The sequence below is a fragment of the Larus michahellis genome, chromosome 3 (genome assembly GCF_964199755.1).
Source record: "Larus michahellis chromosome 3, bLarMic1.1, whole genome shotgun sequence".
NCBI classification, from domain to species: domain Eukaryota; kingdom Metazoa; phylum Chordata; class Aves; order Charadriiformes; family Laridae; genus Larus; species Larus michahellis.
In genome coordinates, this window is record NC_133898.1 from 93,142,151 (window position 1) to 93,154,358 (window position 12,208).

Here is a 12,208-nt window from a genome sequence, read left to right on the forward strand (position 1 = left end):
CCAGAATTTCAGTAACTTCAGCATCTAAGATATAAAGAGCACTGAAATTGTTAGAGTAGTATGGAAACTGAGAGGACAATTTCCTGAGGCATAATAATTTAATTCTTACAATTGAGATAAGTGGGTTTCATCCTGGGGGTCAGAGGAGCTGCTTACCTAATTCCTTGCTGGACCAAAGGCTGTGGTTTCAAAGGTCTGCTGACTGGGAATTTTTGAGGGGAATGTCTATTCTAAAAATTCTATCTAAAAATTACATGATAGCGAAACATAAGATTTGTGTTAGGAAGCATGAAAATCTGTCATGTTACTTCATGGAAAGGTGAATTGCACAGGTGCTTAATGAGCAGGAAAGGAAAGCATTGGCCAGTTGTTCTCCCTTTTCTCTGTGTGAATAACTCATTGTGCTTTCCTCAGAGGCTGTCCAGACTATTAAGACGGTTAGGTTTCCCTCAGCTCATTAGGAAGAAAGATTGTGTATCTCTGAATTCATACTTATATATTTAAAAAATAATTTAAAAAAAAATCTGTCCTGTTAAAATTTAAGATTATTTTTAAAATGTGAAGTACAATTTTGAGGCATATAACAGTAGCGTTTGCAAACTGACACATGGCCAATACATACTGGCAGATCTTAACAAAACTGAAGACTTCTTGCTATGTTAAAATAAGATTTTTACTTTGCCTGTCCAAGTTGGTAGCGCCTGAAGGGAATACAATTATACAAAAATGAGACAGTTCTTTGTCAATTTAATTTTCTTTCCCATAGTTACTGTATTCATAGTGAGTACAGGACTAATTTATAGTAAATGTTTTGAGTAATTCTGTTTTACAGCAGAATTAAGTTCGCTTCACGTAATTTCACTCACTAATTTCTGAACTGATTGAGTAGTGCTATTAGTAATACCGTTGTGTATCCTGTCTTAGGAAACCTTCAAATGTGTAGTAACTTTAAAGAATAATAATAAGAGACTAGTAATAAATGTACACTTGAGGAAAATACTTTTTCTTCCCCTTCTCCCTCTCCCCTCCCTTAGATGCAGTACGAGCAGAGACTTGTAGAGCTTGAGCAACTACTTGCCTACAAATTTATGAGTGAATCTCCAAAACTGAATGGTGATAAAGCCAGTTCTTCTACAGAACTTGAGCAGGAGCTTCAGGACGTAAAGAAGAGCCATCAGATCACTGTTAAAAACCTGCAGACAGAAATCGAAAACCTTAAAAGTCAAAATTCCCAATTAAAACTCAGAGGTAAAAAGAATAATAAAGACTTAGAGTCCACAGACTCCCAAATGAAACAAGGTAACACAAAAGACAGACTGTTAAAACTAAATGAAGAACTGGTCACCAAAAATAGAGAAATACAAGACCTTACAAAAACTGTAGAGAAACTTCAAAAAGAAAGGATGGTGATGTTGTCTGATAATAATTTGAGAAATAAAATGGATAATAAGGAAAACTCTACAGAGATCTTGAAAAAGAATACCTTAGCAACAGATAAAAGGAATTCCAGCAACAGCGAACCCTTTCTAAGCATTTTCAATGATGACAAAATATACCAACCACGGACCTTTTCTGATTCTAATCTCTCGGAAGTTCTGCAAGAAAATGCACAGCTGAAAGAGGAGCTTGAAAGATTGTCTCTAGAAATGAACCAGCAGAGGGTGAAGTCTCAAGCAACATTGGCTTATTCTGAAAATAACATACGAAGGTAAATGCTCAACATGTTCCTTTAAAAACCTTGTTAAAGTGTTGGCTGACATGGGATTGACACATTAACATGTCAGCCATGTGTGAAGCTAGCTTATACTTGGCCAATGTTATCTGTAAATTTCATTTTTACGGTTTGTTTTTGGTTTTGGGAGGGAGGAGTTTGAGTTTTTGGTCCGTGGACTTTTTTTTTTTTTTTTTAGAGCAGTGCACTGTCATGGTTCTTTCTACAGGCAAACCTATATTAATCCATCTTATTAACACTACAATTCGTCATAGTTTTGAGTAAGAGTATCTCAGTATAAATCGTCGCATTTTAGATGCTTTGTATTTGTGTTGTATAACATTAATATTTGGTACACATACTCTCTTTCAAACTGGGGTATGCTTTCAGTGGGATTTATCTGACCAACTGTAGAAACTTTACACTTCACCCAGTCTCCCTTAGATCCCTTCATAGTCAAAGTAGAGGAAATCGGCATGTTTAGATTGCAACACATTCTGTTCTAAAATAGATACCTGAAATAGGACAGCTGAATTGTGATTTAAAAGCACCTATTTTCTCTCCTTTTTGTAATAAAAGGAGCAAAAAAGAGATGATTGGATGAGTTTTCTGTATTCTAGCTGCCTCTAGTTAAATGAGGCACGTATCCAACCTTGTAGGCTTCCCACTCTGTCATCCTTCCAGAGCAGCAGAAGTAATGGTGGTGCTATCTTGCAAGTTTTTGTTATGAAATTTGAAACACATGCCATCTTTAATGTTTTGATATTTTATATGTTCGTAAAGTGACAAACTTTGTCACATTTTTGAAGAACTATCTGCAGCTGCTTTACTACATCTTATTTTTTTCCACCCTGTTCAGGATAAAGGAAGACACAGCAGAGTACGTTGCGTCTCTGAAAGCTTCCCATCAGAGGGAAGTGGAGAAGATTCTTTGCCAGCACGCAAAGGAGCATTCTACTTCTAAAGTAGCTGAACTAAACAGCAGAATTGCAACACAAGAGGTAAGATACAGTAGATACATTCGTTACATATAAATATCTGTTAAAGTTACATCTTTCGAGATTACTATAAACTTTATGTTTCTTTAAAGTAGGAGCTATTGTTTCAAAAATGAGCCTGTGCCACTGTATTCACAGAATCACAGAATGGCTGAGGTTGGAAGGGACCTCTGGAGGTCATCTTGTCCAACCTCCCTGCTCAAGAAAGGTCATCTGGAGCCAGTTGCTTAAGACTATGTCGAGACGGCTTTTGAATATCTCCAAGGAGGGAGATTCCATGACCTCTCTGGGTTTAGAGATCCAAATAAGTGCTTGGTCACCCTCACAGTAAAGAAGTTTTCCTTATGTTCAGACAGAATTTTCTGTATTTCAGTTTGTGCCCTTTGCTGCTTCTCCTGTCACTGGGTACCACTGGAAAGAGCCTGGCTCTATTGGCTTTTCACCCTCTTCAGATATATATTGTAAACGTTAATGAGATCCCCTGAGCCTTCTCTCCTCCAGGCCAAACGGTCCCAGCTCTCAGCCTTTTCTCATATGAGAGATACTCCAGTCCCTTCATCATCTTCGTGGCCCTTTGTAGACTCTGTCCATTAGCTCCATGTCTCTTGCACTGGGAAACACATAACTGGATGCAGTACTTCAGATGTGGCCTCACCAGAGCTGAGTAGAGAGGAAGGATCACCTTCCTCAAGCAGCTGTCATATCAATGCAGCCCAGGATACCATTAGCCTTTTGTTAACTTGGTGTCCACCAGGACACCCAGGTCCTTCTCTGCCAGACTTCATCTGCCAAGCCAGTCATTTCATCATAGAGGGTTATCAGGTTGATCAAGCATGACTTCCCCTTTGTGAATCCATGCTTACTGCTCCTGATCACCTTCTTGTCTTTCACGTGCCTGCCAGGTTTCCAGGATTAGTTGCTCCATCACCTTCCCAGGGATCGAGGTGAGGCTGACTAGTCTACAGTTCCCTGTGTCCTCCTTGCTCTTGAAGGGTGGAGTGATATTTGACCTCAGCATACATAGTTGCATCCCATCAGGGCCACGGACTTACATATGTGCAGTTTGCATCAGTATTCCCTGACCAGACCCTCTTCCACCAAGGGTGTACCTTCCTCATTCCAGACTTGCCTCCTACTCTCTGAGGCCTTGTATTCCTGAAGGATGGTCTTGCTAGTAAAGAGTGAGGTGAAGAAGGCATTCAGTCCCTCAGCCTTTTCCACATCCTGGGTCACCAGGGTCTCTGCCCCATTAATCAGCAGGCCCTTATTTTCTCTAGTTTTCTATTTGCCACTTGGGTGCTTACAGAAGCCTTTCTTGTCCTTGCCAGTCTTGCTGGATTCAATTCCAGGTGGGCTTGGGCTTTTCTAACCACATATCTGCATGCTTGGACAGAGTCTCCATATTTCTCCCAGGTTACCTGTCCTTGTTTCCTTGTTCCCACAGTCTGTATGCTTCCTTTAAATGTTCAGGTTTTTGCCAGGAGTTCCTTGTTCATCCATTTCAGTCTCCTGACTTTTTTGCCTGACTTTTTTTGCTTGTTGGGATGGTCTGCTCTTGAGCTTGGAAGAGATGATCCTTGAATGTCAACCAGCTTTCTTGGGCCCTTCTTCCTCCTCAGGGCCCCATCCCATCTTTCAAGCAGATCTCTGAAGAGGCCAAAGTCTGCTCTCTGGCCTTGTTGGCCTGCTCCCTCCTCTCAGGGTCCTGAACTCCACCATCTCATGGTCACTGCAGCCAAGATTGCCTTTGATGTTCGCATCACGTAACAAGCCCTTCCTTCTTTGTGAGTTTAAGGCCCAGCAGAGCACCTCTCCTCACTGGCTCCCCTGTCACTTGGGTCAGGAAGTTGTCATCAATGCTCTCCAGGAACCTCCTGGATTGCTTATGCCATGTTGTATTGTTTCTCCTACCAGCAGGTATCAGAGGGGGTTGAAGTCCCCCATGAGGACCTGGGCCTGTGATTATATTTATGCATTAAAATTTCGGGAGAAGTTTTACACACGATATGAAGGTAGAGAGAGCTATTGCATTCAGATTTTTTCAGAGCTTTTTATAACTGAGGATTTATAACTTGAAGATGGAGACTTGGTTTCATATACTATATATGTACATGTGTGCTATTTAACGATCCACTTAGAGGATCGTTAAGTAGCACACATGCACATGTGTTAGAGGTAGTGTTGTTAATATATGCATCACTTATACCCGCAGTACGACAATACTGATTATATTTTTGGCGTTTTTTTCCTACATAGGTTTTCACATGTTGCCATGGGTATTTATGTTAACGACGAATATTTTTAATCTTTTTCTAGATATTAATAAAACATCTCCAAGAACAAATCAGTGAACAACAGAGACATCAGGAAGCCCTTCTTGTTTCACAAATGCGAGAGGAGCTCCTTCAAAAAGAGGTATATTTAAATTTGGACTGGGGGTACCTTAGTCTAATAAAAGAGTTTTCACTTTTATCCATGTAAAGCCTCAAATTACATAGTCATTTAATATAGTAAATATAGTAAAGTTAAGTCTTAGAAACAGTATCTTTCTCAGTTGCTTCTCCATCAGTTATACCTGGGAATATATTTTTCTAACACGAGCAAGACGACAGCACAGCACAGAAGGCAGAACTTTGACCGCTTTTATTTATTTTTTTTAATTGTTAGAAATGTCTGACTTCTGTATTAAGATTGATCAGCAGGTTAATCCAAGCATTCATAGCCTCCTCTTTGAGAGTTGTGATGGGTAGTAAATAGACCACAGGACTTTTTCCTTTATGAAGAGGATATTTTATTATTTTTCCCCCATTCTTTGTTCAGAAAAAGCCGTCCGTTCTTCATCCTTCGTTGCCATAAAACTGACTTAGGCAATTATATTCTTGGTTTTCTCCTTTGATATCTATGAAACTTGAAGTCTCTTAAGAAAAGAGGTTAGTTGTAATAGTTCTTCTAAACTTCACTCGGTTTTGAGAGAGGTATTCTAGGTTTTTTCTAATCTTCTACTCTAATAGAATATAATAAAAAAATTACACATGTTCATGTTTTCATTTTTGGGTTAATATTGTGTAAAATTGCTGTCTGTCTTTTAGCTCAAGCTTTTCAAACTATTGGCTATGCTTTTCTTGTTCTTGAAGTGCTGCCAATCTCTCTTTTTTTTTTTTTTTATCACCTCTTGTTCAGGAGGAGGATCTAGCCTGTCTTAGCATTGTGCCTATGCTTAATTCACCATCTCCTTGATGTATGAACATTGCTAATTTTAACTTCATTTTGATAATACAGTAATTAACCTACATGAGTTATTAAAAAGAATTCTCCTATTCTGTAAGGGACTGAGACCTCCAGACGTTTAATCTTGTTTGCTGCCCTTATTTAGAAGAAATGAGAGAAGTATCAGTATGTGTTTAGTACATACTTAATACAATTAATCTTAATCTCACTGAATTTATTCAGTATTTATTTTATCCATGCAAAATTCCACCTCTGTTGTGAAGTTTGTAGGGAGAGAAAAAAGATCATCTATTAAACAAGCTCTTTATTTGCAGAGTAAAGGCTGAGACATTGGGTTGATATTATGAATCTAGTAAGTGTTGCCTTTGCATACAAAGCTTGTTTCACTCCAATAATCTCAGTATATATAATACTTACTCCTGGGAAAACGGGGCGAGAGTACAATAAGACAAATGCTATTCGTGGGTTTGTTTCTTCTGTGACTGTTTGGTTTGCAGATTATTAATAACAGTGATGATTAAAAGAACGATTATCCTGTCTGACCCACACGTTACAGGCTGAGTTTGAGGTGCTGGCGTTTAAGAAAATGTAATGGAGTGCCTTTGTTACAAAAACCATTGCAAGGCTATACAGAGAGAAATGTCAAAGTAAAGCCTTACTTTTGCCCTCTAGCATGATTGCTGTGCTGCTTATAAAATACATTTTAAGCATTAAATGGTTAAATAAGTTGAGCTGAGAAACAAAGGCAACCAAACCTGCAAATGTAACTATTCATGTTAGGGAAAACCACTACTATTCGGATGGAATTGAGAGTCCTCTGTCTAAAATGCTTACTTCAAGAAAAGGCAAACTTTTTTCTGAGGCTCACTGGAAGATTGTTATTTGAATACTAATCTCAAAAATTCTATTCATGGATGCTTTGCAGTGACTATATACTTCTCTTGTATAACAGCTTGCACATAGGACAGCTTCGTGTTTAACATTGTTCTGTTGCTGGCAAAATGTAGGGAGCCCATTTTCTCCTGGGGCTTTTCCCGCCTCGTAACATCTTTCCTGCATGAATTTTTCTTGTATTTAATTACGTACTTGAGATCACGCATCAGCCCTTCCCTTCAGTGGGGCAGCTTAGCAGACAAGCAGCAGATGCTCATTTTCACAGACCTTATGAAACTAAGATTTCTGCTCCTCTGACAAACGTGGCTGAAATCGGGCCACAGGTTCAAAGCTGCTGGAGTAACAGACGGGCAAAAATGTAATAATATCGGTGTTGTTATTTTAGAAGACTGTGTTAAAAAATGGAAATAATAATAAGCCATCTTGGAGTCACTTCTGAGTAAGAGTGACAACATGTTACGAAGCACACGATGCTTCCAGCTACTTTGAATTCAGCAGCGGAGAGCCAAGGATGGCTGAGTGCTTGAAGAGGGTTAGCAGTCCGCAGATATATTGGGTAAGGGGAGCTAAGGGTTATAATAAAGGATAAAGACTTCAAAGCTTTTGCTTATACACATTAAGAAAGGGACCAAAAAGGACTTTAGATGTTAAAGAATAGGCAAAGAATGAGAATAAACCAGTAGAGCTTTATAAGAAAACATCCCTGAATTTCTGGAGGATTAGGAAATCAGTTGTAAGTCATTGGTAGAGTTGATTTGACCTGCCAATTTTGATACCCCAGCGGGTTTGCAATCATGCCTGCTAGCAGCATGTCTTTTCTTAATTTATTCCTTAGAAATACACTGGTACATTTTATATTTGATCTTTATCCAGGGTGTGAGAAAGGATCGTGTAAGAACATCGAATCATAATATGCTCTATTAATTTTTTAATAAGTTTAGCAGTATAAAAATTGACCATGAATAATCATTTCGTAAGATATTATGAACAGGACTGGATTTCACAAAAAGGACTAGATTTTCATATCCTCAGGCCACTTCTTACGCATGAAAAGATGGTAATCTAAGTCCCCGAGCCCCTACTTAAGCTTTTGAATAAAGGAGATTTCTCTTTTATGTCTTCCTTTCTTTAGCCTTTGAATGGAGTGATTAAATAACGCAAATATACTTTGAAAGGAATCTGGTTCATACACTACTTAGCACAATGGTAACGATTTTCATCAATTATCTCCAACTGCAGGTGACGAAATTGTTGGAAGAACTGAGAGAGGCTAAGGAGAGCCAGAGTCCTGAAATGAAACATTTCTTGGGCCTGGAAAAGAAAATCAGGCATATAGAGACCAGACACGCAGTAAGAGAACAAGAAATTCAAAAGGTACGCCAGAGTATATCGGCATTTACTTCTCAAGAGCAATTTATCGGTTTAACTGTAATTCTATGGTATTTGTCCATTTAGTCCACGCTGGAGGGGGGGCAAGTACTTCTTGATACAGCCATGGTTTTGTCTTTGGTGCCTGCTGATGCAAGTGAATGTGGATGCAGTGCTTATCAGCACTTCCTTGCTGTGGTAATTAAGATTACTTGCGCATATCAGGTGCAGAACTTCCTCACAACCTGATCTAAGGAGGCCTTGCTTTTGCAGAGGGTTGGACCATGTGACCTCTGGAAGTCCGTTGTGTCATTCATTATTTCGTATTTCAATTACACAACGAAAGCTAGATATTGAAAAATTGACCAGAGTTTGTAATGCAATTTGTTAAGCTATGATATATTCCTCAAGTGAACTGTAATTTTATTTTCTAGTCCTCGAAGTCCCATTCGGAAAAGCTGCATTAAAAGTATAGAAACATCTTGTAGCAGTTTACCACATACTGATTTTAATACCCGAAACAACAACAAAAAAAAGCCTTTATCCTCCACAAACTAAATTTGGATTTTGAAGGTTGGATCTTTGTGATTCAGCTTCTTGTAGCTGACATTTCCCTCCCTTGAATGGGTCAAAACAATTTTGCATTGATTTTTTTATTTTATTTTTCATCTTATTTTATGTCATGGTCTCCATCCTGATTCTTCATCTATCTGGGAGCTTCTGTCATCTGGAAACAGTTTTGTAGTTCATATAGATTTTATTTTTTCTTCTCAACAGTTTACTGCTTAAATATAAGCCTGTCTTTCCTTAGTGTTCTAACTTAGGTTTTACTTAAATACATGAAGTCAAAGAAGGGCAGCTGGACTGGAAGATCATCAAACCTGTGGTAGTTCTTAGTTTTTGGAGTTTGTTCTACCGTTTTGAAACCGGATCTCAAGGAATACATTTTTATGTACCGAATTGTTTGTGATAGAAGGTTTTATTCTCAACAATTTCTTCATCAGATATTTCATTTTCTTCCCCAAAAGAGCTGTGCATAAAACAAGTCACTGGATTAAGAACAAACCCTGCTGCTACTGATGATGTCATTATTTTTGTTTTAGTTCTATCCTGCTAAATGCAACTGTAATACAGTTACTTTTTTATGCTATTCATAGAATCATAGAATCATAGGGTTGGAAGGGACCTCTGGAGAGTCCAACCCCCCTGCCAGAGCAGGGTCACCTAGAGCAGGTTGCACAGGAACACGTCCAGGTGGGTTTTGAATGTCTCCAGAGACGGAGACTCCACCACCTCTCTGGGCAGCCTGTTCCAGTGCTCTGCCACCCTCAAAGTAAAGAAGTTCCTCCTCACGTTTAGGTGGAACTTCCTATGCTCAAGTTTGTGCCCATTACCTCTTGTTCTGTTGCCGGGCACTACTGAAAAGAGCCTGGCCCCATCCTCCTGACACCCACCCTTTCAGTATTTATAAGTGTTGATAAGGTCCCCCCTCAGCCGTCTTTTTTCCAGACTGAAGAGACCCAAATCCCTCAGCCTTTCCTCATAAGAGAGATGTTCTAGTCCCCTAATCATCTTGGTAGCCCTTTGCTGCACCCTCTCCAGCAGTTCCCTGTCCCTCTTGAACCGGGGAGCCCAGAACTGGACACAGTACTCCAGGTGTGGCCTCACCAGGGCAGAGTAGAGGGGGAGGATGACCTCCCTCGACCTGCTGGCCACACTCTTCTTGATGCCCCCCAGGATGCCATTGGCCTTCTTGGCCACAAGGGCACATTGCTGGCTCATGGTCATCCTGTTGTCCACCAGGACTCCCAGGTCTCTTTCAGCTGAGCTGCTCTCCAGCAGGTCAGCCCCCAACCTCTACTGGTGCATGGGGTTATTCCTCCCCAGGTGCAGCACCCTACACTTGCCCTTATGGAATTTCATAAGGTTCCTCTTTGCCCAACTCTCCAGCCTGTCCAGGTCTCTCTGTATGGTGGCACAGCCTTCCGGTGTGTCAGCCATCCCCCCCCAGCTTTGTGTCATCAGCAAACTTGCTGAGGGTGCACTCTGTCCCCTCCTCCAGGTCATTCATTTGCTTTTGTATAATGTGAGAATCTCTTTACCATTTCTGTAGTGTCTGCTGCTGCCTTGTCTGTGATCTATCTATCTCCACTGAATTCATTACCTGGCCTGTAGTGTTTACTAAGATGTTTTTTGATGTATTTAAAACAAATAGAAATAATAGCATACGCAACAGTTACTACTAAGTAATTTCATCTTTTCTGGTGCTACTATGCACCGTTACGTATTAAGCTTTGGGTTTTGTTTGTCCCAGTTTTGCACCTTTAATCATCTGCAGTGGGACACCGAACAGCCCCCCAAATATAAATGAACTGAACAAGAAAAGCTAATTGCTGAACAAGCAGTTATTATTGCTTGTTCCACAATAATTATGGCCTTCAAGTGATAGGACTTTCCTTAAAGAATATTACAAATAATAGTGGTGTGGAGATTTTGATATCTTATGACGCTTTTTGAGTAATTTCGTAGTATCATAGAATGGTTAGAGCTGGAAGGGACCTTAAAGGTCATCTACTTCCAACCCCCTGCCATGGGCAGGGACACCTCCCACTCGACCAGGCTGCTCAAAGCCCCATCCAGCCTGGCCTTGAACACCTCCAGGGATGGGGCATCCATGACTTCTCTGGGCAACCTGTGCCAGTGTCTCACCACCCTCACAGGAAAGAATTTCTTCCCAATATCCAATCTAGATCTCCCCTCTTTCAGTTTAAAACCATCACCCCTCATCCTGTCACTACACTCCCTGATAAAGAGTCACAGAATCACAGAAACTTCAGAGTTGGAAGGGACCTCTAGAGATCATCTAGTCCAACTCCCCTGCTAAAGCAGGACTGCCCAGAGCACATTACTCAGGGCTGCATCCAGGCGAGTCTTGAAAATCTCCAGAGAAGGGGACTCCACAACCTCCCTGGGCAGCCTGTTCCAGTGCTCTGTCACCCTCACCGTAAAGAAGTTTTTTGGTGTATTTGATCAGAACTTCCTATGTTCTAGCTTGTGCCCATTGCCCCTTGTCCTGTCGCTGGGAACCACTGAAAAGAGCCTGGCTCCGTCCTCCTTCAACCCACCCTTTAGATACTTGTATGCCGTAATAAGGTCTCCCCTCAGCCTTCTCTTCTCCAGGCTAAAGAGTCCCGGCTCTCTCAGCCTTTCCTCATAAGGGAGATGCTTCAGTCCCTCAATCATCTTAGTTGCCCTTCGCTGGACCCGCTCCAGTAGTTCCCTGTCCCTCTTGAACTGGGGAGCCCAGAACTGGACACAGTACTCCAGGTGCGGCCTCACCAGTGCAGAGTAGAGGGGGACAATGACCTCCTTCGACCTACTGGCCACACTCTTCCCTATGCAGCCCAGGATTCCATTGGCCTTTTTGGCAACAAGGGCACACTGCTGGCTCATGGATAATTTACTGTCTACCAGGACCCCCAGATCCTTCTCCTCAGAACTACTTCCCAGCAGGTCCACCCCTAACCTATACTGGTGCTTAGCATTCTTCCTCCCCAGGTGGAGGACCTTGCACTTGTTGAACCTCATTAGGTTCTTCTCTGCCCAGCTCTCCAGCCTGTCCAGGTCACGCTGGATGGCAGCACGGCCCTCCGGAATGTCAGCCACCCCTCCCAGTTTGGTATCATCAGCGAACTTGCTGAGGATACACTCTGTCCCATCATCCAAGTCATTAATGAATATACTGAACAAAATTGGACCGAGTATTGACCCCTGGGGGACACCACTGGTTACAGGCCTCCAACTAGACTCTATGTCCCTCCCCATCTTTCCTTTAGGGCCCCTTCAGGTACTGGAAGGCTGCTATAAGGTCTCCTTGGAGCCTTCTCTTCTCCAGGCTGCACAACCCCAGCTCTCTCAGCCTGTCCTCATAGGAGATGTGCTCCAGCCCTCTGAGCATCTTTGTGGCCCTCCGCTGGACCCTCTCCAACAGGTCCATGCCCTTCTTATG

At 41.3% G+C, this 12,208-nt stretch overlaps 1 protein-coding gene across 3 annotated transcripts in view; it reads left to right on the forward strand.

The window, feature by feature from the left end:
• CEP162 (centrosomal protein 162) overlaps window positions 1-12,208 on the forward strand; it is a 52,442-nt gene that overhangs the window by 35,956 nt on the left and 4,278 nt on the right. For all 3 annotated transcript variants that reach the window (XM_074581246.1, XM_074581245.1, XM_074581247.1), the window contains exons 24-27: window positions 1,035-1,708; window positions 2,571-2,712; window positions 5,026-5,124; window positions 8,071-8,205. In XM_074581246.1, the coding sequence (XP_074437347.1) occupies window positions 1,035-1,708; window positions 2,571-2,712; window positions 5,026-5,124; window positions 8,071-8,205 (1,050 nt within the window). The remainder of the gene's footprint in view (window positions 1-1,034; window positions 1,709-2,570; window positions 2,713-5,025; window positions 5,125-8,070; window positions 8,206-12,208) is intronic.